The sequence below is a fragment of the Salarias fasciatus genome, chromosome 10 (assembly GCF_902148845.1).
Source record: "Salarias fasciatus chromosome 10, fSalaFa1.1, whole genome shotgun sequence".
Classification (NCBI taxonomy): Eukaryota; Metazoa; Chordata; class Actinopteri; order Blenniiformes; family Blenniidae; genus Salarias; species Salarias fasciatus.
In genome coordinates, this window is record NC_043754.1 from 18,691,769 (window position 1) to 18,716,372 (window position 24,604).

Consider the following 24,604-nt stretch of genomic DNA (forward strand, 5'->3'; position numbering starts at 1 on the left):
TCTTTCAGCATGAACCCAGGAAGTGTGAGTTCCATGTGTGTTTTACTGTGAAGCAGAGCAGCAGAAGTGCAGTTTTCGGTTAAGCGCGGTAACTTTTAGCGGCGGCTGTGATCATCGGAGAGTAACGGGAGCGGAGCTCGTGCTCGCGCACACGCTCGCGCTCGTCAGTCAGTAGCGTCGGTTTGTTGACGTCCGCCGGGGTACAGCAGCAGCTGCTGCTAGTAACGGGGCTCTCCTGGCCGCCCGACAGCCCGCCGCCGGTCCGGCTCGCTCCGTTCGATGGGTTTTCTGGTGGGAAGATGATCGCCTCACTGTCGAGAGGAAGTCTGCTGGACGAGGTTCTTCACGGAGGCTTTAACGAGGTAATTACGTCCATCAGGCGCCGCTTCCTCCCCGCGACTCTTCACTATAGGTTAGCCCCAAACTAGCAGACGGAAAACAGTCACATCTGCTGTCCTTCAAACTGTAACACCCCTGAGTCATGACTAACATGTTTCTGCACGTTAACAATAGATGAGAATGCTGTATTTTCCCGGTGGTGCACGTAAAAGTGCATTTTAATGCGTATTTTGGACTTTTACCGTCATGTTTTACGTGAAGTAGTGCAGTGATGTTTTTTTTTTTTTTTTTGCTAACTGCTTTTCCCAGCTTTAGGGTACGATATTAAATTACTTTTTGACTTCTTCCAAGTCACTAACGAGCTAAACGATAGAATTAAACGACAATATGAAGGTCTTTTATTGAGATATGTGCGTTCTTTTGTGTCGTCTCCTGGACGACAGGCGGTCACGTGACTGATGGGGACCGGTGAAGGTGGACAGACAGGCAGGCAGGCAGGCAGGGGGCCGGATGTTAGCGGCGTTTAGGTTGCTGCTCTCACTCTTTTTCACTTCCGTTTGCTCGGGAGGACAGATCAAATCATTAGTCCCCACCAGCAGAATTAAAATTCTTTCTATCCTCGGGGACAATAGAGGGTGATCCCCCCCTTCTCCTGTCCCCTGTCCCAGCATTTCAAACAAAGGACCATAGTCTGAGCCTAATCTCTCTCTCTCTTCCTCTCTCTCTCACTGTGTGTGTGTGTGTGTGTGTTTGTGTGTGATGGACGGCTTGCAGCAGCAGCTGGCAGCGTACATTTCCTGGGTGAACTCTCAGCTGAAGAGGAAAGCAGGCCTGAAGCCCATCACTGACCTCAGGCGCGACCTGCAGGATGGCGTGGTGCTCACACAGCTCATAGAGATCGTTGGTAAACGCACATGGACATTTGGATTCACACTAAGGTCGCTTGTAGTCATTTAAACTGGTCAACAAATGACAGGACGTCAGTGTCTTCAGATTTCACCGTCATTTGCTTTATATGTGGAAACATTTCGTCTTCAGCGCTGGAGCACGTCAGACTTTGAGTGACACTTACTGATGGATAAATACATTTTAAAATAAATTTGAAAAGGATTTTGTATTAAAAAGTGATGTGCTGTGCACTGCTGCACCACACTATATGGCAACATTACTCATATTTTTATCCTTCTTTCGTTTTCATTGAAAATCTGCAGCCGGGGAGGTGCTGGAGGGAGTGTATGTGACTCCACAAAACAAAGAAGAGAGCAGGAAGAATGTGGAGGAAGTCTTGCGGTTCATTTCCTCTAGACACATACGCATGCCGCACATATCCGCCAGAGGTAAATCAGAAAAAAAAAATTTTCTCACCCTCCCCATTTCTTTCAACAAGGAATGTTCCTAATATCTTCTGATTATTGATTCCGTTTTGCAATAAAAAGAATTGATCTCCAAAGCTTTGAGTGTATCACCATTGCACGTCTACATTGTGACTGTTCAGCATTTTTTGATTGAGATGATTTAGTAAACTATTAATCCTCACATTTGCCCCCATCTGTTTGCAGACATTGTTGATGGCAATCTGAAATCTGTAATGAGGATAATTCTGGCACTGGCAGCCCATTTCAAGCCGTCAGCCAATCACAGGGCTGCCTCTGGAAGTAGGAGGGGCTTCACAGGAGGCGCTGCCAGCCACAACCCTCTTTCCACGGTGGCTCTGGCTCAAGGTGCTGCTGCTGCTCTGGCTTCAGCTCGACTTGATGCTTCGCTGCCTGCACGTTCCACACGGATCCACAGGTATGCTGCTGCAGACATCTGCAGTAAGGGCAAGTTTCATCAAAAACAAGCTTCATTTATTATACTTTGGTACACATGAGTGTCTGTGAGAAGCACACATTCTGTTTCTCTCTCCTGTGGTTCAGACTGCCCCTGTGCAACACTTCTCACAGGTTTTCAGTTACCACTTCTGTTAGAATGCAGAATGATAATCGCAGAGTGGTGATGTTAATGTTGATAAATCTGTGGCCTTCTGTACTATAGCACCACATCATGATGAGGTTTGATGCTCTTCTGTTTGATCATGGCAGTTCAGTAGCGTGTTCAGACACAATGTGGTCTAGTCCAGCGTGAATCTGCAGTTTGAGCTTTTTGTTTGGCACACTGTGAATACTTGCTTGTCTTTGCTGTCCTCTGGTGGACAAATGCAGGCAGTATTGGTAAAGTCATAGGCCAAACATGAAAAACATGTATGAACAACTTCTGTTTTGTCTTCTCTCAGCGGCTGGGGGTCGGGTGGAGACAAGAGTGTGTGCGTTCGAGCTCTTGTTAAGCAGTATGAAAGAGGATCCGACGAGCATTCGACTCTCCAGCTTAGCAGGTAATCAGCTCTTCATGAGTTGAATGTGTCGTTTTAATCAGTAGATCAGAAAGTTTAAGTTACTTTTATTTCAATGCGACCTTAATTAGAGCACAATGAATTTACACGCTGTACACTGAATCACTATGTGCATGATAAATGTAACCGAGTAACATTATAGGTAGACAGATATAAGATGATGATATAAGAGATGCAACTTCTATCATCAATATAGTTTATTAAACTTTGACAGGTGTAATATTCATGTAATTATTACTGTTATGTAATTATGTTGCCATTTGCAGTTTCAGACAAGAATATTTTTTAAGCAGAGTATTTTTATACCAGACTGTAGAAGTCAGTGTTGCCTGAGAACAAACTCCGCTCTGTTATGGAATTGATTCACTTCAGTGGAATTCTGTTGACCGCAGTCTTTGTTACATAACCCCATCTAACATCGTCAACACCTACTTTTGCACACTTTGTGAACAGTAGGACACTGTGTGTGTGTGTGTGTGTGTGTGTGTGTGTGTGTGTGTGTGTGTGTGTGTGTGTGTGTGTGTGTGTGTTCTTGCTCGTATGTGATTTTGGTATTAACATTCATTTTGCCATATGTGTGTTTGGTAAAGCTCTGGCATCTGAGCAAAACAGACTGACTTTTAAAAGAAAAAGAATAATTTCTTGTTTACTCATCCTGGTTTGAATTTGTGACGTGTTTTTTTTTTTTTTTTTTTTGGGACAGTTTGTTAGTTTCACTTGGATCTGTCACGATTAAAAAAATTGGAGTATTATTTATTTGGAGGCCGATGATGTTGCAGTTTGATTTTTACATCGATGCACTTCATGCTCGTATCACATGTGCAGCCTGGAGGAGGGATGCTGAGCAGCGTCTGTGATATTGGTTGCCGCGGTAACCCGCAGCAAGCTGGAGGGTGATGGGCTGGGTCTGTTGGCATGAGGAGAATTGTAAATTGTCATGAGTTTTAGCCACAAGTGCTGGAGACCGAGTGAGAGAGCGGAGCGAAGGCTGCGTTTGAGTTGCTTTGTGCAGGATGAGCCGACTGTAGCCCACTATGGGGGGGACACAAATTAAATGGTAAGGCCTCACAATGAGATGCTGTGTGTGTGTGTGTGTGTGTGTGTGTGTGTGTGTGTGTGTGTGTGTGTGTGTGTGTGTGTGTGTGTGTGTGTGTGTGTGTGTGTGTGTGTGTGTGTGTGTGTGTGTGTGTGTGTGTGTGTGTGTGTGTGTGTGTGTGTGTGTGTGTGTGTGTGTAGGAATTCCAGAAGTTTTGGTGAATTCATACTTGTTTTGATCAATTTTACAGTGTCGATATGCAAGAGAGAAGATGTGTCGCTAGTGCTTTTTCATTGATTACCAGCTGGATTGCTTGATGTCCCTCTAAGTTCTAATATGTGTCAGATTCTCAGGTTTTTGGTAGACACTGCATGTGTAATAATTTCTAATGAATGCTTCATTAATAGCATCAGTTGTTGATGATTGGAAGTTCCCTTCATGAACAATGTTACAGAGAATGAAAGTTTGTGTTCAGCTTGCTTTCTCAACCCAAAATAGCAACAGTCAGCAGAAAGACTGACATCTGCACAATGGAGACCGCATTATAAATGGTGCTTTTTATGTTATCTAAGAGTGTAGCTCTTGGCAATGAAATGAGTTGTAACAGAGTAACCCTTGGAAGTGAACTCTGTTTTTTGATTTACATAAATGTAACTGTATAATCGTTGATATTTGAATGTCGGCTAATAAGCTCAGACTGTTATTGTCAGAAATCTTACTACACCAGCAGAAGCCAGCGAATGTGTACATGCCGATTCAGTGGATTAATGAGTGTTTTTTGCTGTCCGTGAGCCTCAGCACTGTCAGCCCGCTGTCATCGCCATGCAGCCACCCAGAGAGACCGCCGCAGGACTCCCGACAAGAACAGCCCAACAGTGGTGAGTCCTGTCCAATCGCAGACTCTCCTGTCCCATCTTCTTTCTTTTCATGATTCATGAAACTTCATGATGAGCTTTGCCTCGCAGACGAGTCCTGTCACATCGTCGTGGAGACATCATGGGAGGATCCTCTCAGTGAAAGTTTGGAGAAGGAGGTGCAGGAGGCACGGAAGATGGTGTCTGCTTTACAGGTACAAACATGTTCATTCTACAGTGCCGATGTTTATCATGTCTTAAATGCAGTGCAGTCTTCTGATGAGCTGTTAGAAATGATTCTTCAGGGTTAAATGAACCAGAACGTGCTTGGGTGTGTTTTGGGGTTTTCCCCTCATTTCAGGAGGTGGAACTCTATAAATGTGACAACTTTCATAACAGTATTTCAGAGGTCGGATGTAGCAGATGATGCTCAGGACACTCTCCAACTCTTCATTCATAAGATCACCTTCCTGCTGCTGCTTTAAGTGGCCGCAGTACAAACTGCTGTCACATGTTTGTTTCTCTGTTTTTGAAGGCGCTGCTGCTGCAGGGTTCTCTCCCCGAGGACGAGCAGGACGTGTCTTTGACGTTGGACCAAGGAAACACTGAACAGCAGCTGGTACTTAAGTTCCTCTGCTTCATGTTTCTGTCCTGCACTGCTCTTTCGTTCTTTCTGTCCCGTGTCGCTCTTTTCTTTAGCTCCTTCTTTTCAGTGCAGATCACGTTACTTTCCCTTAGCTGTGTGTGTGCGTGCGCGCGTGCATGCGTGTAAGCCGCACGGGTATCAGTTCCCCTTTTTTCTCTCTCAATTGTAGCTCCTACACACTTCCCGGTCTTTTCTCGTTCCAGGTAGTCATTCGCAGTCGTTTGGATCAGAGTATGGAAGAAGCTCAAGAGCTTAAGGTAAAATTTTGAAGCTAACGATTCATCATTGTCTTTTCTTTTTTTTTTTTTTAAAGTTGAATTATCTGGCTACTGTGTAGAAACTCTTGGCATGCACACTGCAGTTAATATTTAATCAATTTGCTGTTTGCACCAGAGGGAGGTGTTGCGCTGCAAGCAGGACATGAGAAACCTGCAGGGAGTAAAGGTAGGACACTTCGATACCCGTTATCTTTCTGCACAGCTTTATATCAATAATACAATGATATAATTCTCGTGGGAAAGTTGCTGGTTCAGTCATTTGACCTTCAGCTGGTTAATCCGCAGGAGGCCCAGCAGCAGCGGCTCTGCACCCAGGAAGCATCGATACTGCAGATGAAGCAGGAGCTTCTCCGAGCCAGCATGACAAAGGACGAGCTCACCAACCAAAATGTGCGAAATATTTTAATGCTCTGTGTACATTTAGCTTCAGGTGAATGCCCAAGTGTTTGAGTTACTCCACTGCAATGCGATCCTCTCTCCTTTGACAACGAATTGCAGGCAGAGCTGCAGTGGAAGCTGGAGGAGTGTACCAGGCTGTGGGGCGATTGTAAGGTGAGCTCTGTCAGCTTCATGACTTCTGTAGCTCATGTATTACTGGCTCTGTCGCACAGTTATTCATTTCTATGTTTTCCGTTTGGTTGATTTATGCAGAAGGAGCTGGGACAGAAGGACCGGCTGCTTCAACAGTTCAAACACAAACTAGAAGAAAGTCAGAAGATGCAGGTATCTGTGAACCTCTAACAAACATGAATCATGAGCTTCAGGTGCAGGCAGGAACTTCAGTTGTTTGGTAAAATACTGGTTGTTACTTACATTTTGGTTTAGCTTCAGACTGTAGCACATCTGTATTAGTGTGTGTTTTGGTGACTGATTATGTCTTCGACAGGCCGAATTGCAAACGGAGTTGGAACATAAAAACAACATGCTGCAGCAGCTAATGTGCAGAGATCTGGAGCAGGTGCCACTATTTTTTTTTCTTTCATTCAGTTTTGCATTATATTCCCACTATGCAGTACTGTACTGAGATATACATTGCACAGCTGAGGCTTCCCTTCCTTCTTTCCCCCCAGATTCCCAGCGGGACAGAAAACAATGGATATTCTTACTCTGGAAATCAATCTCCTTCCATGTCAGCAGTGAGTATTAGATTCCTCCCTCATTCATCTCCCTGCTGTTTCACCAAATGAAACCCAGAACCACAATTTTTACATAAATAGTGCTGTAAATCTTTTTTTTTTTTTTTAAACCAGGTTTGCGTGAGAAAAAACAATAAAGTTTCTTAGTATGTGGAGCCTTGGGGCTCTCTTTTGATCTGTGAAACCCCCCACAATTGGAAACCATATCTATAAATAACTTATAAAATGCAGTATTTGAATGATAAACAAGGTTTAACAGAACAGGCATAGCATTCATATCAGCATGAGATCAAACAAGCACTTGGTTGTTCCTGGTAAAAATAGATTTCTGTTTGTGCGGCAGCAACAGGCAGATGAGGTTCAGCTTCTCAGAGACGCACTGAGGAGTCTGAGGAACAACTTCAGGGACCATGACCCCCAGCATCACACACTGGACACCCTGGAGCAGGGCATAGTGTCGCTCATCGACAGGCTGCATGTTCTGCACAAACACAAGGTACTGCCGCGGGAATGTGAACGTTGGATTAATATATACACAATGTACGAGTGAAGCGGGAATCATGCTGTATTCAGCGCTGAAGGCGGCACTTTGAGGAAAATGTACTATTTTACGGGCAGAGTTGCCAGTTCATATTTATGTGAATTTTCCCAGGGAGTGGGGAAATCTCCAAGACCTAAAGGTCAACACACAGACGCCGACTCCTGGCCTTCCTCAAGTAAGAGCTGAATATGTTCCTGCTACACACACAAAAATGCAGTTTTTTTAAATCAATTTTGTGTGTGTGTGTGTGTGTGTGTGTGTGTATAAATATATATATATATATACATATACACATTTTTTTTTTTTATTATTCCAGAGATGTGCCAGTCCCACAATGGTTCATCTTCATCAACAAAGATCCTTTATTTCACTGGCAAGTCCCCCACGCCCTCTATGATCAACATACCAAAAAGGTCAGAGTGCGTTTCGTCATTTGTGAGCGAAGTGCGCTGCAGCAGAGAGAGTGACGTGGGAATAAATAAGAAAATATGAAATGTCCTAATTCTGGTATTGTGTGCGTCCTGCAGGCTGGGTGAAGTGACGCTCAAGGATGTCAAAGCAGCCGTTGATCGAGAGGGGAACTACAGGTACCACTTCAAGGCCCTGGACCCAGAATTTGGGACTGTGAAAGAAGAGGTAGGTTTAAAAACTGGATAAATCCCAACAAATGGACAGTAACTATAAAATTTTTGTTTCAGCTGCTAACTACTTTCTACTAACTCTACTTCACGTTTTAAGCAATGCAGCTATGTGCAATGAAGTCCATGTTTTCATGTGTAGGTATTCCTGGATGGAGCGGTTGTTCCAGGCTGGGAAGGTAAAATTGTGGCCTGGGTAGAAGAAGACCGTGGCGAGGAAAGGTAACATAATGCCTCTTCTGTGTTGCTCTCTTTATTTTGCTAACTTCCGGTGGTAAGCAAATATTTTTCTTCTCTTAGGCCGGTGTAGGTTCAACCTGAGGCCGTGCGACGCGTCTTTTTAAGGACGGTGGCGGTTCTGAGCCCAGAAACGGCGCATTGAACCGGCTGTTCAGACCAAGTGGACGCTTTGTCTTTCGACTGGAGCTATGAGATGTTTGACAAAGAGATTCAGAGTTAATCAGCTCGTAGTAAACAAGACTGATAGCACGAAGTTCTTCTGGAGAACGTTTGACTACAATTTAAGTCCAGACTATCACAAAACTCAGTGCCTTAAAGGTAAAAGTTGTTTGTATCATGTGCTTCTCTTTGTCAAGTCGTATCTCTAACATCAGAACAAAGAATGTTGATGTTATTACAGTATGCCTAGAAGAATTGAGAGATTTACACAGGGAAGTCTTTCTTTCTCTGTTTTTTGTTTTTTGTTTTAAATTCTAGATCCAGTTTGCTGTTTTTCCATTGTGCTGTCATTATTGTGAATGTAGTTTGAACATACAGTGTTATCTCAGACAGCAAGCAGTATAATAACAAGACGGATGGAACGACAGAAGTCGACATGCCACTCTCACAGCAGCAGCTGAGTGCAGTTTTAACCATGTTCATAAGTTACATGAAGGCAGTAAAACTAGAAAGGAGTTCAAAATGCGTAATATATTGTTAAATAAACACAAGAAGGACCACTATGTATTCAGACTGAACGGGACCTAGATGTGCTTGTTGCTGTCAGTCTGGAGCACATCAGCAGGAACATAAACATCCTTCATCTGAACCACTGAGTAGAAATGATGCTGGAGTGTTTGTGTTCAAGTAGAAAATGCAGGCTCTTTTATAACTGTTCTGAATGTTTGTTTTCTTCTTATTCTTCCGTATTTGAATATTTGTTTAAAGAGAGATTATGAGGTGTGGATGCTTCTATTTATGATCTGTGTATTTGTGTGTATATGTTATGTATTGGCACACTTTCTCTCTGCTTTTAACTTCCCAGTTGGGATCAACGTGTTTGCCTTCATTGACAAGCCAACAGAAATATGCATCGTTTGAGTTATTGAGGCCTGTTTGACTGCCATGACTGCCTGTACTGTTAGACAAAAGTACAAATGTACAATTTGCAGGTGAAGGTTTGTTTAGGATTTGTTTTATCAAGGTTTTTTTTTTCTACAAAATATTGATTTTGTAAATATGAACCAGAAATGGCCTTTGTTGAATGTTATAAAATATTTTTGAAATAAACCTGAACCTTGGTTTGTAAGATGATGCTGTGTGACATTTTGTGATTTTCTGTAAAAACTTTTTTTTTTTTTTGAGGGGGGGGGGGGGGGGGTGAATGGTTATTATTGCTGTATTATCTAAAACATTTTAGGACAACAATTCTTTTTTCCTGGTTTGTCTTGTCAAGATTAACGCGCCATATCCCAAATTTGGACGTTATACAGTGGCTTTCCAAGGGACTGAATGTAAGAGTTTGATCATCTTTAATGCTGCATGTCTATGAATGAAGAAATCTGATGTGGATCTTTGGGGAAAAAAGCTTGTCTTATGAAATAAAAAGTCATTTAAATTTCCATACTCTGTGTGAGATAGTGTGTTTATAAATTGATTCATTTGGTACACTGTGCAAACGTTTCAGAGTTAAGTTGAAACCATTTTTTAGTCCAGTGTCTGATTCGGCATAAATATATATTTTTTGTACTGACAAGATAAATAAATCACCAGAACCTATTATAACATTTTGGAGCACAGTACTGGAGATATTGTGTCAGACACAGTTGCATTACTTGTCAAAACCCAGTTTGGAAAGTGTTTACAAAGATCATCGAAAATCTAATAATACTAGAATATTAAAACCACGAATACGGTTTTTAAATCTAAAATAGGTGTATATGAGAATATGAGTAAATATCTGCTGCCATCATGTGGCCACTCGTGTTACTACTTTACACGTTTGTAGAGCTAAATGCTGGTTTCCAGTGAGTAAATTATGAGGTCTTTAATACTCTTTATGTTGTTTTATGTGTTTGTGTATGTTGTGTATGTAAGAGTGTTGTTTTCTTATTTCCACCTCTGTAATGTATTTGAATTCAGAATGGTCTTTCTTTTGTTTACTTCAATGGGTTTAATTTTTTCGGGAGGGTTTGGTGTGTGAATTCCTGTGTGTTTTGTGTGTTTTCTTGCGTTAGAAAGTGTCTTTAAACTCTGTTTTATGTGTTCAGGTGTGTCAGATTTCCACAGGCTGGGACTTGGAGGTCCTCGCTTTACGACAGCTCCCCCGGGTTGACGGCAGGGCAGAGCGGAGAGCCGTAAAGCGCGGTGTTTTGGGCTGGAGGAGGTCATTAGAAAGTGAGGGTAGAATCTGAATCTGAAGCTTCTCTTCGGGACAGAGACTCTCGGAGGAGCCGCCGTGAGACCAACACGTCGTCTGACACCCGTGTGTAGCGTTCCGACCGCCGCGCCATGCTTCGCCTCGTCCTGCGGCTCCGGCCGTCCGCCGGGCTGCCCTGTCACCGGGTCTGTCCCCGTGTCCTCCCGGCCGGGCCTGCTGCAGCTCCGGGACTCGGCTCTCGCTCCGGTACCGGCTGCCTGAGGCGTCTCCACCGCGGCGCCAGCTCCCGGGCCGCCGTGTCTCTGGGCTCGGGCTTCGGCCGCAGAGCGAGCCTCCTGCGGTGTCCCCAGCCGGCGGCCGGTCAGAGCCAGCGGTTCTACAGCCTGCCGCCGCACCAGAAGGTGAGGCTGCCGCGAGCCGCGGCTCCCGGGGCGCTGCGGGTCCCGGGAGCCGCGGCTTGACCTCCCGGCTGCTCGCTCCACCACGGAGCTGCTCCTCCTGTAGAGGTTAAACCGTTAAATGCTGTGGCCACTCAGTTAGCCTAGCTTAGCTGTGGAGTCGAAGTGACAGTTTGTCAGTTGGTCAGAACATCATCCTCCATGGCTGCTGTCACACGAGGAGTTCATTCAATTCATTCTCCACATTGCTCCAGTGTCCCTCTCTCATCCTGCACGTGCTATAAGGAAGTGATCAAAACGACGTGACCTAGTAAAGTTTTTAGCATCTGACATAAAACACGGGAGTCAAGTTAAAACCATTCATCTGCACTGGATGAATCAGTAGTGTCTGAACTGACGGATTCCTGGTGATCGATTGTAAAAGGACTTGATAAACTGCTTGTAAGAACAAAACACCAAAAGATTAATCAGTCTCTCAAAATTTTTTGAATTTGTTTTTAGAATTAAGTTTACACAATTTAACTGTAGGGTTCTGCTTGTGCATGACCACAGATCATTATTACCCTCTTACACACCAAGGTATTAGTGCATTTATAATATCATCAAACTAACTTTATATATTGTTTCGTGATACAGTGACATACCTTGTTAAACTGACATTTATCAGCTGTTTCATCATTATTATTATGTCTATTATTTTTTATTAGTATTACAATGCATTTTAATGCGAACTTGTTATTAATGAAATTGTCTGTCATATTATGAAAGTGCTTAATGACTGAAGTTTATTTAATGTTGTGGTTTCACTCACAGATTCACTTGTCAATGTCTTTAATTTAACATACTGTAGGTCTAATCCTTCTGCTAACCCTGAGCAGTCCAATCATAGTCAGTCGACCTTAAAAGATACATCTGATCGTCTATATATGTCGTCTGTCGGCAATTGAGTGCAGTGCAGTGACATTTATAGTCTGTTGGCAATCCTGTGTTATTACCATGTAAGTTATGTTGCTCTCTCATGACGAAGAGCATAATTTGACTTGTCAAACGTGTTGTCTGTCCATCAGGTGGAGCTTCCTGCTCTGTCACCCACCATGCAGACAGGGACGATCGCTCGCTGGGAGAAGAAAGAGGGAGAGAAAATCAGCGAGGGAGATCTGATAGCCGAGGTTCGGAGCTCTTCTGTGCTCGTTTCCTCATTCAGGAGAATCATTTCTGGATGGATCTGAAGTCTTTCCGTTGTGTTTTTGTAGGTTGAGACAGACAAGGCCACCGTAGGTTTTGAGATGCTGGAGGAGTGCTACCTGGCAAAGATCCTGGTTCCTGAAGGCACCAGAGATGTCAACGTTGGAGCCGTAATCTGTATTACTGTTGATAAGTAGGTGTCTGTTCCCCTACTTCCAGTTTTAATGCACTGCCGAATAACAGTTTAAAATGTGTGTGTGTTTTGTTCCCTGCAGCCCTGACTTGATCGGAGCCTTCAAAGATGTAACACTGGATTCGATCAAAGCGGCTGGTGCCACTCCCTCACCTGCTGCCTCTGCTCCTCCTCCTCCTCCTCCTCCTGCTGCTGCTGCTGCTCCTGCTGCCCCAGGCAGCTCTTACCCCACACACTTGAAGGTTGGTATGATTTTTGCATAAATACACAGTCGGTTGCAGTGAGAGGACTGTGGATTAGTGATCTTTGTTTACGGTCACAGTGTTGTTGTATTCCTAGCTGTGCTTTCATCCGGGTCGTCTTCTCTTCTCCATGTGACTCCATCATGTGGACGACTCACTAGCAAAACTGGCTCATTCGCCGCCCTCATGCAGGCCTCGGCCTCAGTGTTTGTCCTCTGAGTGACTGGCCTCAGTGCAGGCTCGGCTTTCTCCTTAAAATGAAAGTTTTTTTTTTTTTATGTTTGATCAAAATGTTTCATTTCTGGAACAAAATATCTTGAGTGCTGAAACAATGGCTCACCATGTTACCATGGTTTTTTTTTTAAAAACCAAAAAAAAAAATACACTTTCAACTGAGCAATCTTAAAAAAAAAAAAAAAAACAGAGCTTCTTTAATATGCCAAACTACTTAAGTTTATGTGTCCAGTAGCACAGAATCCTGGTAAAGTGTGGTGAAATTCCAGACTGTTGTTTCTTTGAAGAATGAAATTACTCGGATTCTTCATCAGGTTTTGATTTGCTTGAACCCAGCAGTCAGTCTGGAAACTGCAGGCCGAGTGTATCAGCCTCATGATTAGACGCCTGGTCTGACGTTGGTCGCGGAAAAGCCAGGATGCCTTTCTGTGAGCTCTCACCAGGCAGCTTAAGTTTCTGAAGTGTGTGTTCATCCCGTGTGCCACAGATTGCGCTTCCCGCCCTCTCCCCCACCATGACGATGGGAACCGTGCAGCGCTGGGAGAAGAAGGTCGGGGAGAAGCTGAGCGAAGGAGATCTCCTGGCTGAAATTGAAACCGACAAGGCGACCATCGGTAAAATCCAGACTGCTTTAAACGTCTGAGTCCTGGGGTTTTGTTCTGTCAACGCCGCTTCTCTCCTGCCAGGGAAATCTCACCTGGTGTCTTTCATGTGTCTCCCTGAAGGCTTTGAGGTGCAGGAGGAGGGATATCTGGCAAAAATCCTCGTGGCAGAGGGAACCCGGGACGTTCCCTTGGGAGCGCCACTCTGCATCATCGTTGAGAAAGAGAGCGACATCGCCGCCTTCAAGGATTACGTCGAGACTGGCGGAGTGGAGGTTTCCACACCTCCTCCTGCTCCAGCACCGGTGAGACAGACGTTTTACCCTCGCTGAGAAGTTCCCAGTGTGTCTCTGTTCTGTTTGGAGATGACTTAAGTACGTTTATTTTGTAGGCTGCAGCTCCGGCCGCTGCCGCCGCGCCCGCTGCTGCCCCGGCGGCCGCCGCTGTCCCGGCAGCGCCCAGGAAGGGTCGCGTGTTCGCCAGCCCACTCGCAAAGAAGCTCGCTGCTGAGAAAGGAATTGACCTGGCGCAGGTCAGCGGTAGGTAACAATCCCAACTCACCAACGTGTAATTAATAAGAATTTGATTAATACATGAAACAGCAGGACCACTTCGATCGCTTTTAATTGTAGTTTTGCCCTCAGATAAAACAAGGGACACATCTGATCTAAATCAACATTTGAGAGTTTCTATTTTGGATTCTTGGAGCCAATAAGTGGAAAAATTCATGAATAGTAAATAAAACATAGGAGAACGACCTTTCTAAAGTCCAAAGTTTTTCCTCATTTGTTGCGATGCACCTGTTTGTTCAGCTGATGGCAGTGACTGATCCTCTTACTGCAGTGGGCGGCTCACCTGAGAATGAAGCTCCAGCCTCCTGCAGCTCGACTCTAGATGAAGCCTAGAAGGATGAAAGGCGACGGCACTGATCAGTTGGTATTTCAGAACATTGATATGTTTGTTTGTTTTTCTCAGGCTCTGGTCCAGACGGTCGCGTTACCCGGAAAGACATTGACAACTTTGTTCCACCAAAGGCCGCACCCGTGAGTTTGAACTCGTGTTTATTCACTTTTACTTATATTAATCTGTTTTTTATTTACATCATGAGTTTTTTTGGGGTTTCAAGTCAAACTGAGAAGTTTGCGGACCCTCACTTTTGTTTTCTTTCTGATGGAATCTCTTGCACTGGCAGGCTGCAGCTGCTGCTCCCGCTCCAACCGCTGCTCCAGCTGCTCCGACACCTGCCGCCGTTCCTTCTGCACAGGCTGGCACCTTCACAGACATCCCCATCAGCAACATCCGCAAGGTGAGAAGCGGCGAGCTCAGACTTTTTCTTGGTCCGTCACATTCACGATGACATTGTCTTCTGTCATCATTCGCCCGCTCCGTTTAACGAAATGGACTGGGTTGCCACACCTCGCTCCTCGAATCCTCGCCTCGATTCACTCCACATCAAAGCCGAATGTCGTGTGTTTGTCTGTCCTGCAGGTCATTGCTCAGAGGTTGATGCAGTCCAAGCAAACCATCCCCCACTATTACCTGTCTGTAGACGTGAACATGGACCAAGTGCTGGAGCTCCGGAAAGAGCTGAATGCGGTGAGCCGCGGTTCAGATGTGGACAGTCTCACTGTCCAGCTGAGATAATCAGTCATTTGTGGTCTAATGAGCGACCTCTGCCCCTCTCCGCAGGAGGTGAAGGCTCAGAATATCAAACTCAGCGTGAACGACTTCATCATCAAAGCCAGCGCTCTGGCCTGCCTCAAGGTTCCCGAGTGTAACTCCTCCTGGCTGGACACGGTCATCCGCCAGTGAGTAAATACGCGTGAACAGACGCATCCAAACACGTGCACATGTTTGCTCAGGTCAGGCGGGAAAGAGATGGACTTCTGGATACTTTGTGAACCCGTTTGATCTGAATCTGAATCTGTGTGTCTGCATTTGCAAGGATTTCCTGGAGGTTCTGTTGCTTTACCGTTCAGTCATTTCATGAGCGGAGCAGCAGAAAGAGAGCAGCGTTGTTGTTCCAGAATATTAATGCAACCTTTTTATTAGTTGTATTGGTCTTAATTATACAATTTGACTGCTGAGCCAGAAGGGGGCGCTCTCAGCACAATTTCTAAACTCAGGTTCACGTGATCACCCTCTCACCTTCCCAGGAATCACGTGGTGGACGTGAGCGTGGCGGTGAGCACGGCCAGCGGCCTCATCACGCCCATCGTGTTCAACGCCCACACCAAAGGCCTGGCCGCCATCAGCGGAGACGTGTCGGCGCTGGCCGCCAAAGCCAGAGACGGCAAACTGCAGCCTCACGAGTTCCAGGTGCCGCACGGCTCAGTCTTGATCTGTAAATAGAGTTTATCAGACTTGTCACACCTTCTCGTTCACGTTTCTGTTTTGAAACAGGGCGGCACGTTCACCATCTCTAATCTAGGGATGTTTGGCATCAAGAACTTCTCAGCGATCATCAACCCTCCTCAGGCCTGCATCCTGGCCGTCGGAGGCTCAGACAGACGCCTGGTGCCTGCTGACAACGAGAAAGGGTCAGTCGTCCTGACGCAGGCGTGGAGACTGTAGTTTCACCCCAGGGCCTGACTCCTCTCCGCCTCTGGGTTTTCCAGGTTCGACGTCGCCAGCGTCATGTCGGTGACGCTGAGCTGCGACCACCGGGTGGTGGACGGAGCGGTGGGCGCGCAGTGGCTCGCCGAGTTCCGCAAGTTCCTGGAGAAGCCCGTCACCATGCTGCTGTGATCGGACTGCGGCGGCGTGGAGCCGCGGCAGCAGCCGGGGCCTTCTCACCGGGAGGGGACCCGCCCGGCGCCCGGCGGCGCCGATCCGCCCGCGATCGGCTCGTCTCCCACCAGGTCACTCCCAGCTACCCTGAAGGGGAAGAGGCAGAACTCACTCCGCTCACCCGTCTGTCTGTCTCCGCGTTTCGTCTCGCTCTTTCTCGCTCATTCTATTTATTGTGGCCCCGCCCCCCGTCTCTCACCAGAGACCAGGATTAGGTTAAAGTCCCCCCTAGAGTAGAGACTGGATACACGTCACTGAAAGTTGGAAGAGTTAACAAAGGGAAATGTTACATGTGGAACCAGCGATCCCAAATTTGTATGCGGCGTGTGTGTGTGTGTGTGTCTATCTACACACCTTCATGTGTGATTTCGTGTTAGAAATGACAGGGAGCGCCGCTCTATGTGGCGCCAGTCTTTTTAATCAAAGATTACGGTTTTTGTCTGCTTGCAGGCAGCAGGATGGAAATAAATGTAAGTTATTGTGCAGTCCAGATATACACACACACACACACACACACACACTTTTAGTGGCCACACACAAATAAAATGTATTTCTTTCATGTGTGTTGACGCTACACTGTGTATATTCTCCACTGTGGACGAGCACAGTGCTGTATATATATATGCTGTACATATATGGTGGAGGCGTAGGAGGCCTCGCCATATAATTTAAAACCTGTATAGTCCTGAGGGATTCTTAGGAGGAGCCTGAAGAAAAAAAAATACTGAACAGTTTTGCCAATTCTCTCTTCAGTGGGGGTGTTTTTGTTTTGTTTTGTTTTTTTTTTTTAGTCAAAGAAATGTTCTGTATTTCACAGCTGAAACGCACAAGGCTGGTGCTGGACGTTGTTTAAATAAATTGGGAGAAGTCAACCTGGTGCCATAGGCTCTTCTGGTTTGGAGTTTGTTTTTTCAGCGGAGCTGAAATTAAAATCAAAAAAGACATTTTTAAAATGTGTTAAGAGGTTTCAGGGGTTCATTAGGCTAATCCTGCTTCATTTCATCTTTATTACTGATCAGTCGACGTTTCTTTCACAACTGTTTCTTATCAACTCAATAAATAATTCAGCACCTGAGAACAGGCTCAGACTGCCACTTCATTCATTCACATGTCGGACCTGGATGTGCCTAAAATGAAACAAAAATGAAAAAAAAAACTTCTTTCTGGGTGTAATTCAGTGTAGTGACATTTATCCAGATTGAAATGATGAATCGGTGAAAAGGCAGAAGTCCAAACAAACTTCCACTTTAGCACGATTTGTCAGATTCAATTTGACTTTCTGTCCTGAACTCCAGTAAAAGTAAATGTTTACTCAGCTACTTTCTTTTTATAGGAGTCACTGCAGCAAGTCATCGCAACTTTGGGATTTGATCCAAGGTCAAAGCTGAACCCGTACACCCGCGGAGCGTCATTTTCAACTACACTGGGAAAAAAAAATGACAATAGAATGATTTATTTTTTCAAACATTTTGATTTATTCTCCAGTTTTAATACATAATATCAAAATATTTAATTATTTTTTTTACCAGACGATATAATTATTACCATCAACATTTGATGACTGATGACACAGTTGACCTTTCGGTGATATTAAATCCTTCTACACACACCACATCCTAATGAAAGGATTCAACAGTCCGCTGCAGCTCTAATCTTCAAGACAGCGTTTGCTCATTATCTTATGAAATAATACAGTTTGACTCAAATGTTTGTTCATTTTCAGTCTCGATAAGCTGAAGCTCAAAAGCAGATTTAATTCACTGTGAACCGTTTGTGGCTGGAAGTTGTATTATCTGCTGGTTTATGATAAAAAAAAAATAACACTCATCCAGTGTGTTGACCTCGCTTTACAAAGACCCAAAGTTTCCCTGCTACAGTCATGCACGCAACCTATCTAGCTATACGTGTGTGATTTGTGAGGCAGCTGCGGGTCTTAATGCTACACTGACTAATTAGACTACAGGGTCAACATCAGTCCGGGAGCCGCTGCAGCCACTTCAGAATGAAACATCCACCTGCAGGCTCTGGCTGACAGCTTCATTAAAGATCGCTTCCTCAAACATACAATGAGAACTAATGAGACCACAGAGAGGAGGAAAGCTGTGATAATAAAGGAGGGAGGGGCCTGACTGATTATACGGCTCCACACATTAATCATGCATGCCTGGGTTTTTTGGCCACCAGCTTGTAGTCAGGAGAGAGAGCGAGCGAGCGAGCTGTCTCTCTGTTTCACCTCTCAGCGATGGGTCCTCCTGGAGGATGGACGTTCTGGACCCTGTGTGTGTGGTTCACTGCTCGGGGGACTGGTGAGTCAAATCATACACACTCCTCAGACCTGACATCTTTGTTCCTTATTTTTACAATTTACTGTGAAGTTACAGCTTGATGTGATTTGATGGATGAACAGTTCCAGTTTGATCAGCTCCCGGTTTCCTGATAGACTGTGAAGGCCTGTGGAGGACCATTCACATTGAACACTGAAGACTTTCAAATGATCTAGTTTCCTCAAATGGTCAACTACAGAGGGGGGATTATATTTCTTCTGCAAAAAAAAAAAGGAAGTTCTCAACCCCCCCAACGCCCAGGATTTCATTCAACGTACTCAGTAACTTGGGAAGATCTAGTTTTCTAACTCTTTAAAATCTGTAGTTACAGCAGGGAAAGTTCCTGCATGACACTACGAGTCTCAGTTTGGTGGTTTTTGCTGAACGCTGACTGACATTTTGGAGGCTGGGGAACAATGGTGAGCGCCTTCACAAACACGTCTCAGTGAAGAGGGCGGTTGTTTCCCCTCGGCCTGTGATCGGCTTGGCTCACCCTCAGACCTGTCGAGTGTAATTAACAACCAATATGCACGCTGAATTACCCATTAAAAGCCCAGGATGGAGGAGGAGGAGGAGGAGGAGGAGGAGGAGGAGGAGGAGTTCATTATGACAGTCATGAAACAGAAGAGGGAGACGGAAAACATCAACACATAATCACAATATACCACAAATAAATGTCAAATATGATACATTTCTGTGTAATAAGACAGCTGCCGTCTTCATTTGTCTTCGTCCCGTCCCTCCTGAAACCGACACACAGCGGCGCTCAGCGTGTCGGTGCCCGAGTCCGGCCTGGAGGTGGTCCAGGGGGATTTTGTGGTCCTGCCCTGCTCCTTCTACACCTCCACACGTCTCTCCAGACTCAACGTGATCTGGACCCTGGCCCCTTTCTCCAATCCCGAAACCCCCATTCAGGTGAGCATCATCATCATCATCATCATCTCCTGTTGGTGTTGGGTGTGTGATTGATTGGTAACATTACTTTGTTTCCAGGTGATTGTGTACGACCATGGACAGGTGATCGAGGACCCCTCCCTCACCGGCAGGGTGGGCTTTACAGGTACTCTGAATAACTGTTTGCGTTGTGATGCACTGGTGATCAGCTCCAGCGCCCCGTGACCCTGAGCTGGACACAGTGGTGTCGGAAAATTCCATCCATCCATCCATCCATCTTGCACTGCTTATCCGGGGCCGGGTCGCGGGGGCAGCAGTCTAAGCAGGGATGCCCGGACCTCCCTGTCCCCAGACTCTTCCTCCAGCTCCTCTGGGAGGATCCCAAGGCGTTCCCAGGCCAGCCGAGAGACATAGTCTCTCCAGCGTGTCCTGGGTCTTCCCCGGGGCCTCCTCCCAGTGGGACATGCCCGGAACACCTCCCCAGGGAGGCGTCCAGGAGGCATCCTAAAGAGGTGCCCGAGCCACCTCAGCTGGCCCCTCTCGATGTGGAGGAGTAGCGGCTCTACTCCGAGCTCCTCCCTGGTGACTGAGCTCCTCACCCTATCTCTAAGGGAGCGCCCAGCCACCCTACGGAGGAAGCTTATTTCAGCCGCTTGTATCCGGGATCTTGTCCTTTCGGTCATGACCCAAAGCTCATGACCACAGGTGAGGGTGGGAACGTAGATTGACCAGTAAATTGAGAGCTTCACCTTTCGGCTCAGTTCCTTCTTCACCACCATGGACTGATACAACGACTGCATCACTGCAGCCGCCGCACCGATCCGCCTGTCAATCTCACGCTCCATTCTTCCCCCAAGATACTTAAACTCCTCCACTTGAGCCAGGATCTCGCCACTGACCTGAAGAGGGCAAACCACCTTCTTGCGGTCGAGGACCATGGCCTCGGATTTGGAGGTGCTGATCCTCATCCCTGTCGCTTCACACTCGGCTGCGAACCACCGCAGTGCATGCTGCAGGTCTAGGTTCGATGAAGCCAACAAGACAACATCATCTGCAAAAAGCAGAGATGAAATCCTGTGGTGACCAAAGCTGACCCCCTCGCGACCCAAACACAGAGGTGTCGGAAATTGATTGACTGAAACTTAACCGCCTGCAGGAATTCCCGCTCGTGCCGACATCATCCTGAATGACACCCGGGTGTCGGACGCCGGGATCTACCGCTGCATGGTCAACAACCCGCCAGAGCCGGCGGAGCCGGGCATCGGAGAGCTGGCCCTGAGCGTGCTGGGTGAGAGCGGTGAGCTGTTAAGGCGTATTCTCCGCTGCGCATCGCGTCTGTTGAAGTGTTTGTGTATTTTTCCCGCAGCGCCGCCCTCGCTGCCCGTGTGCCAGTGGGACGGAGACGTCGACGTCGGCGGGAGCGTCAGGCTGTCCTGCTCGGTGGCGGAGGGCGTCCCCGCTCCGGAGATCCGCTGGGACAAACTGAACCCCGAGGAGATCTCGCTTCCCACCGAGATCGAAGGTCAGCGACACATGACAGAGGTCATGGTCTGGTTCGCCCCCTCACTCCTCTGACCGTCTCGTCTTCCAGAGGACCTCTCAGGCTCCGTCCAGATCGTCAACGTGTCGTCTCAGACGTCCGGCCTGTACCGCTGCTCTGCCGCCAACGACCTGGGAACGGAGAACTGCTACGTCAACCTGTCCGTCTACAGCAGTGAGTGTCTCCGTCTCCGTCTTCGTCTCCGTGGCGGAGTCTTCCTCCCTGACGGGAGCTGCTCTGTGTTTCAGCCCCGGACGCCCCGTCGGGCGTCCTGCAGGGCGTGCTGCTCACCCTGTCCATGAGCCTGGTGCTGCTCGCCCTGCTGGCACTCGTGCTGTGGCTCCACCGCACGGGGCAGGACGGCAGGCGGAGGGAGGGGAAGGCGGCGGCGGCGGAGGAGGACGACGAGTGTTACAACGAGATCCGGGACTCCCCGTCGCTGATGAAGCGCTCCTTTGTTTGATCTCTGGGCACCGAAAACCCAGCCAGGTATCAGACTGAAGACTTTGAAAACCTCCCTGCACCGCTCTGCTGTCTGCACGGCTTCACAGGTTTCTAAATAAACACCCCTGTTCTGAAAGGTGTGTGTTTTTTTATTCGCAGGAATGTGTTTACTCAACTTGTCGCCTCCCTGAGTTTCTGCAGAGGAGGTGAGAAGCTGACAGGACACTCAAAAGCCAGGGTTTATTTACAGTTTGGGGAAATAAGAGCAGAGTCTATGGCTGGACTGCAGGCGGCGCTGTAGGACCGGTTCTGTCAGGTTCAGGATAAAAATGGAAGTTTTTCTATTTTTGGTTCAGTTTATGTTCAAGTTATATTTCAAACATTGGAATTAAAATATCTTGTATATTTTAAATATAATATTAAATATCTTGTATATTTTTAAAATATCTTGTATATTTTAATAGAATACTTTTACAATGTCCTCATATTTCCTCAGTTTATTCTTATTAATACTTTCTTTATAATGAGGTTCTATCTTTCTAAGTAATCCTGACTTTTTTTTTTTTTTTTTAAAAGAACTTAAGACTGGAAAAGGAACAAATTAAATGTGAAAGAAAACACTGGAAGCAGATTTGCAAACAAAGACACAAAATCCTTTAATTTAAATAGGAGGGGAAAAAAATCACTTAAAAAACTGTACAGAACATTGAACATTGACTTAAAGTTCTTAAATAAAAGACCCCCTTCCAAAAAAAAAATAACCAAAACAATAACAAAGTGGGATGGTGTATGATACATCTTGTGCAAAAGAAGTATTAATTGATTCTTCCCAAACTGAGAGCGCCTCTCTCCGCTCACCTCGGCCCTGTGATGGGTAAACAAAAATCCCCCCCAGAACCTCGGCATAGTGTCTCCAATGTAAAACAACCCAAAAATCCAATAATAAAATAGATTTATATTTTAAATATATATTTATATACCAAACATGCTGTACATAAGTTCAGAGATTAGGAATCCCTTTTTGTTTTTTTTTTTTGTTTTTTTGACACCCACATCTGTCCTTGTGCTTTCCTGACTCCCAGCAAAAAGAAAAGAAGAAGAAGAAGAAACTCCCTGTTGCTTTGGATACAAAATGAATGACGAGAAAAGAAAAACAGAAAACAGGACTGATCACAGAGTCTCTGTTTTTCCTGAGTCGAGGGAGTTACTCGTGTGATTCGAGGGGATGCCGACTTTTTCACCTGTAGTAGCTTCTTTTCTTTAAAATAACAGCTTCTTCTGACACCTTTTGTGGAGTTGTGAGGAGTTTTAACGTGGGAGGGAGGAATGAGAGCGACTGAACCGCGACGTGACTTTTTCCCAGCGCGCTGAACGTTTTCCCAACCCCGAAGTGGATAAAAGGGAGCATCATGTCAGTGTGACTCGGCGCTCGACCTGCCAGTTTGCACCATCACACTTCTTTTCTTCTTTAAAGCTCCTTTCAGAAGAATTCAATTCTTTTCCCCCTCCCATGACAGACCCTGAACACCGGCCTCTTTTCAGGTCTCCTATGGGGGCGTTTTGAAGAGATAATAGCTTATGACGATTAATGCTATGGCACTAGCTTATCTCCGAATCCTTTCACCTCTACCGATCACGTGTGAATTCTAGAAAGACTGCCAGCTTGTGTTTTTTTTTTTTTTTAAATTTTTATTCTTCCCCGTTTCATGTTCTACTTCAAGTCGCTCAGACTCTCCATCAGTGTTTCTGTTTGATTCTCACAGTGGTCGAACAAAACAAGTGCAAGAGCTGAAAGAGAAAAAACGAAAACAAAAAACAAAACAACAACCCCCAATTATTAAAGTGACTTGTCAGGAATATTTTCCAGTTCCGTCGGAAAGAAAAGAAAGCCATTGGGTGCGATGATACGAGTGTGAAGACACCGAGCAACTGAGGGAGGGGAGGATGGGAGGCGGATTTCCAATTGGATATATCAGCACACCAAACAAGACAAAAAACCCAGTTGAAGATATCTGTAAGACGATATTCATTAAATAAATATTCCACCGTTGCTTTCAGTATTTATTCAGCTTTGTTTATTTCCAACTAAAACGCTGGATTTAAGTGTTGGAGGAACAGCAGTAGTAGTGAGTATATTAGTAGTAGCAGGGGACGCAGAAGCAGTAGTACAGTGACGGGGGAGGAGGTGGGGGTGGGGGGGTCCCGGCTCACCAGGAGGCCGTGGAGCGCACTGCATCTGACAGGAGAGGGCGTTATCGGCTATTTATGGAGGAGAAAAATGAAGGGGGGGGGAGCAGGGAAAAAAATAAAAACAACCTCAAGCTCAGTTTGTCTTCAGCACTGAGGGACTCTTCAAGTAAACAAAAAAAAAAAAAGAAAAGAAAAAATTAGAAGACATTCCACTCATCTAAACAAAAACAAAAAAAGGCTTCTTTGCGTTCGTCACGCTCCCCGGTTCTTAGATCTGTGATCCGATGTGAGGCGGCTGTCTGATGCTGCTCCTCTGATTCGGGGCTGTAAACTCGCAGTAAGAAGCACCGCAGGTCGGCCGGGACGCCGCTGGAACCTGCTGCTGCACCGAGCAGTGTGGATGTTGTCAGGCACCTCAACAGGAAACAGGCCAGAGAAATAGGACCATTTTTTTTTTTTCCTGGGATGTTTTTATTGAGTCTTTTTTTTTTTGCCCTCTCCTCGCTGTGCGTGCTGCGCCTGGCGAAGCAGCGGAGGCTCCTGAATTGGTCGATATATATCCCAGTAAATATCTTGCGACGATGGAATAATGAAGGTTGGGGGGGGGGGGGGGGAGAAAACAAGGCTTATTATGGTTTCATGTTTCCTTCACCTGCACTTAAAGCAACATACGGATCCTTTTTGTTTCTGATTGGATGCAAAAGGAGAGCTCCTGCTGCTGCAGATGTCAAGTGAGAGACGGTTGGAGGACATCCTCCTTCCTCCAGTATAGAAAAATAAACAATCCTGAAGCAAAAAAAATCTCCCTTATAATTGCACTGGCCTTTCTGGCCTGTCACTACTGCTCCAACCCACAGGTTGTCCATAGAGACACTGAGTGCCTTTGTGAGAACAAAACAAAACAAAACAAAACAAAACAAAAAAAAAAAAGAAGAAGTTAAGAATGAGTTTATCATCAAGCGTCATGAATCACAACGAGAGCTGACTTTGGAATAAACTGGTTGGCTAAATTCAGTCCGTGGTCTGACGTGCATCAGCTCAGCATGCGACCAGATGGTTCAATTCCTTTGGCTGAGGGGGAGGGGGGGGGGGGGGGGGGGGGGGGGGGGGGG

General features: G+C 45.9%; 3 protein-coding genes across 6 annotated transcripts; all 3 read left to right on the plus strand.

The window, feature by feature from the left end:
- Positions 1-79: 79 nt before the first annotated feature.
- On the plus strand, positions 80-9,390 carry LOC115395617 (dixin-like). 3 transcript variants are annotated; one of them, XM_030101234.1, is made up of 21 exons: positions 80-362; positions 1,114-1,243; positions 1,551-1,676; positions 1,899-2,130; positions 2,612-2,710; positions 4,557-4,642; positions 4,730-4,833; positions 5,154-5,237; positions 5,468-5,521; positions 5,658-5,708; positions 5,828-5,932; positions 6,041-6,094; positions 6,194-6,265; positions 6,429-6,500; positions 6,613-6,678; positions 7,028-7,174; positions 7,331-7,394; positions 7,536-7,632; positions 7,747-7,855; positions 8,000-8,079; positions 8,158-9,390. In XM_030101234.1, the coding sequence occupies exons 1-21, from the start codon at positions 300-302 to the stop codon at positions 8,165-8,167; spliced, it is 1,905 nt and encodes a 634-aa protein (XP_029957094.1). In that variant the 5' UTR covers positions 80-299; the 3' UTR covers positions 8,168-9,390. The 3 variants fall into 3 exon arrangements, with proteins under 3 accessions (XP_029957094.1, XP_029957093.1, XP_029957092.1); XM_030101233.1 differs by having other exon boundaries at positions 82-362; positions 4,563-4,642; positions 7,022-7,174; XM_030101232.1 differs by having other exon boundaries at positions 83-362; positions 7,022-7,174.
- Positions 9,391-10,454: 1,064 nt separating this feature from the next.
- dlat (dihydrolipoamide S-acetyltransferase (E2 component of pyruvate dehydrogenase complex)) lies at positions 10,455-16,565 on the plus strand. Of its 2 annotated transcripts, none has more exons than XM_030101228.1 (14): positions 10,455-10,857; positions 11,922-12,023; positions 12,108-12,232; positions 12,315-12,474; positions 13,196-13,322; positions 13,434-13,615; positions 13,702-13,849; positions 14,286-14,353; positions 14,503-14,616; positions 14,799-14,906; positions 15,000-15,118; positions 15,467-15,629; positions 15,714-15,850; positions 15,929-16,565. In XM_030101228.1, the coding sequence occupies exons 1-14, from the start codon at positions 10,588-10,590 to the stop codon at positions 16,056-16,058; spliced, it is 1,953 nt and encodes a 650-aa protein (XP_029957088.1). In that variant the 5' UTR covers positions 10,455-10,587; the 3' UTR covers positions 16,059-16,565. The 2 variants fall into 2 exon arrangements, with proteins under 2 accessions (XP_029957088.1, XP_029957090.1); XM_030101230.1 differs by having other exon boundaries at positions 12,108-12,229; positions 12,312-12,474.
- Positions 16,566-18,325: 1,760 nt separating this feature from the next.
- On the plus strand, positions 18,326-21,321 carry LOC115395573 (immunoglobulin superfamily member 11). Its single transcript, XM_030101164.1, has 7 exons — positions 18,326-18,406; positions 19,185-19,339; positions 19,418-19,484; positions 20,475-20,606; positions 20,685-20,840; positions 20,910-21,032; positions 21,107-21,321. The coding sequence occupies exons 1-7, from the start codon at positions 18,343-18,345 to the stop codon at positions 21,319-21,321; spliced, it is 912 nt and encodes a 303-aa protein (XP_029957024.1). The 5' UTR covers positions 18,326-18,342.
- Positions 21,322-24,604: the final 3,283 nt, after the last annotated feature.

Coding starts and splice junctions, on each gene's coding strand:
- LOC115395617 (XM_030101232.1), top strand. CDS start 300: ATGATCGCCTCACTGTCGAGAGGAAGTCTGCTGGACGAGGTTCTTCAC. Junction 363..1,113: donor TTCACGGAGGCTTTAACGAG/GTAATTACGTCC, acceptor GACGGCTTGCAG/CAGCAGCTGGCAGCGTACAT. Junction 5,522..5,657: donor AAGAAGCTCAAGAGCTTAAG/GTAAAATTTTGA, acceptor TGTTTGCACCAG/AGGGAGGTGTTGCGCTGCAA.
- dlat (XM_030101228.1), top strand. CDS start 10,588: ATGCTTCGCCTCGTCCTGCGGCTCCGGCCGTCCGCCGGGCTGCCCTGT. Junction 13,616..13,701: donor CTCCTCCTGCTCCAGCACCG/GTGAGACAGACG, acceptor TTTATTTTGTAG/GCTGCAGCTCCGGCCGCTGC. Junction 14,907..14,999: donor TCCGGAAAGAGCTGAATGCG/GTGAGCCGCGGT, acceptor CCCTCTCCGCAG/GAGGTGAAGGCTCAGAATAT.
- LOC115395573 (XM_030101164.1), top strand. CDS start 18,343: ATGGGTCCTCCTGGAGGATGGACGTTCTGGACCCTGTGTGTGTGGTTC. Junction 18,407..19,184: donor GTTCACTGCTCGGGGGACTG/GTGAGTCAAATC, acceptor ACCGACACACAG/CGGCGCTCAGCGTGTCGGTG. Junction 20,607..20,684: donor GCTGGCCCTGAGCGTGCTGG/GTGAGAGCGGTG, acceptor TTTTTCCCGCAG/CGCCGCCCTCGCTGCCCGTG.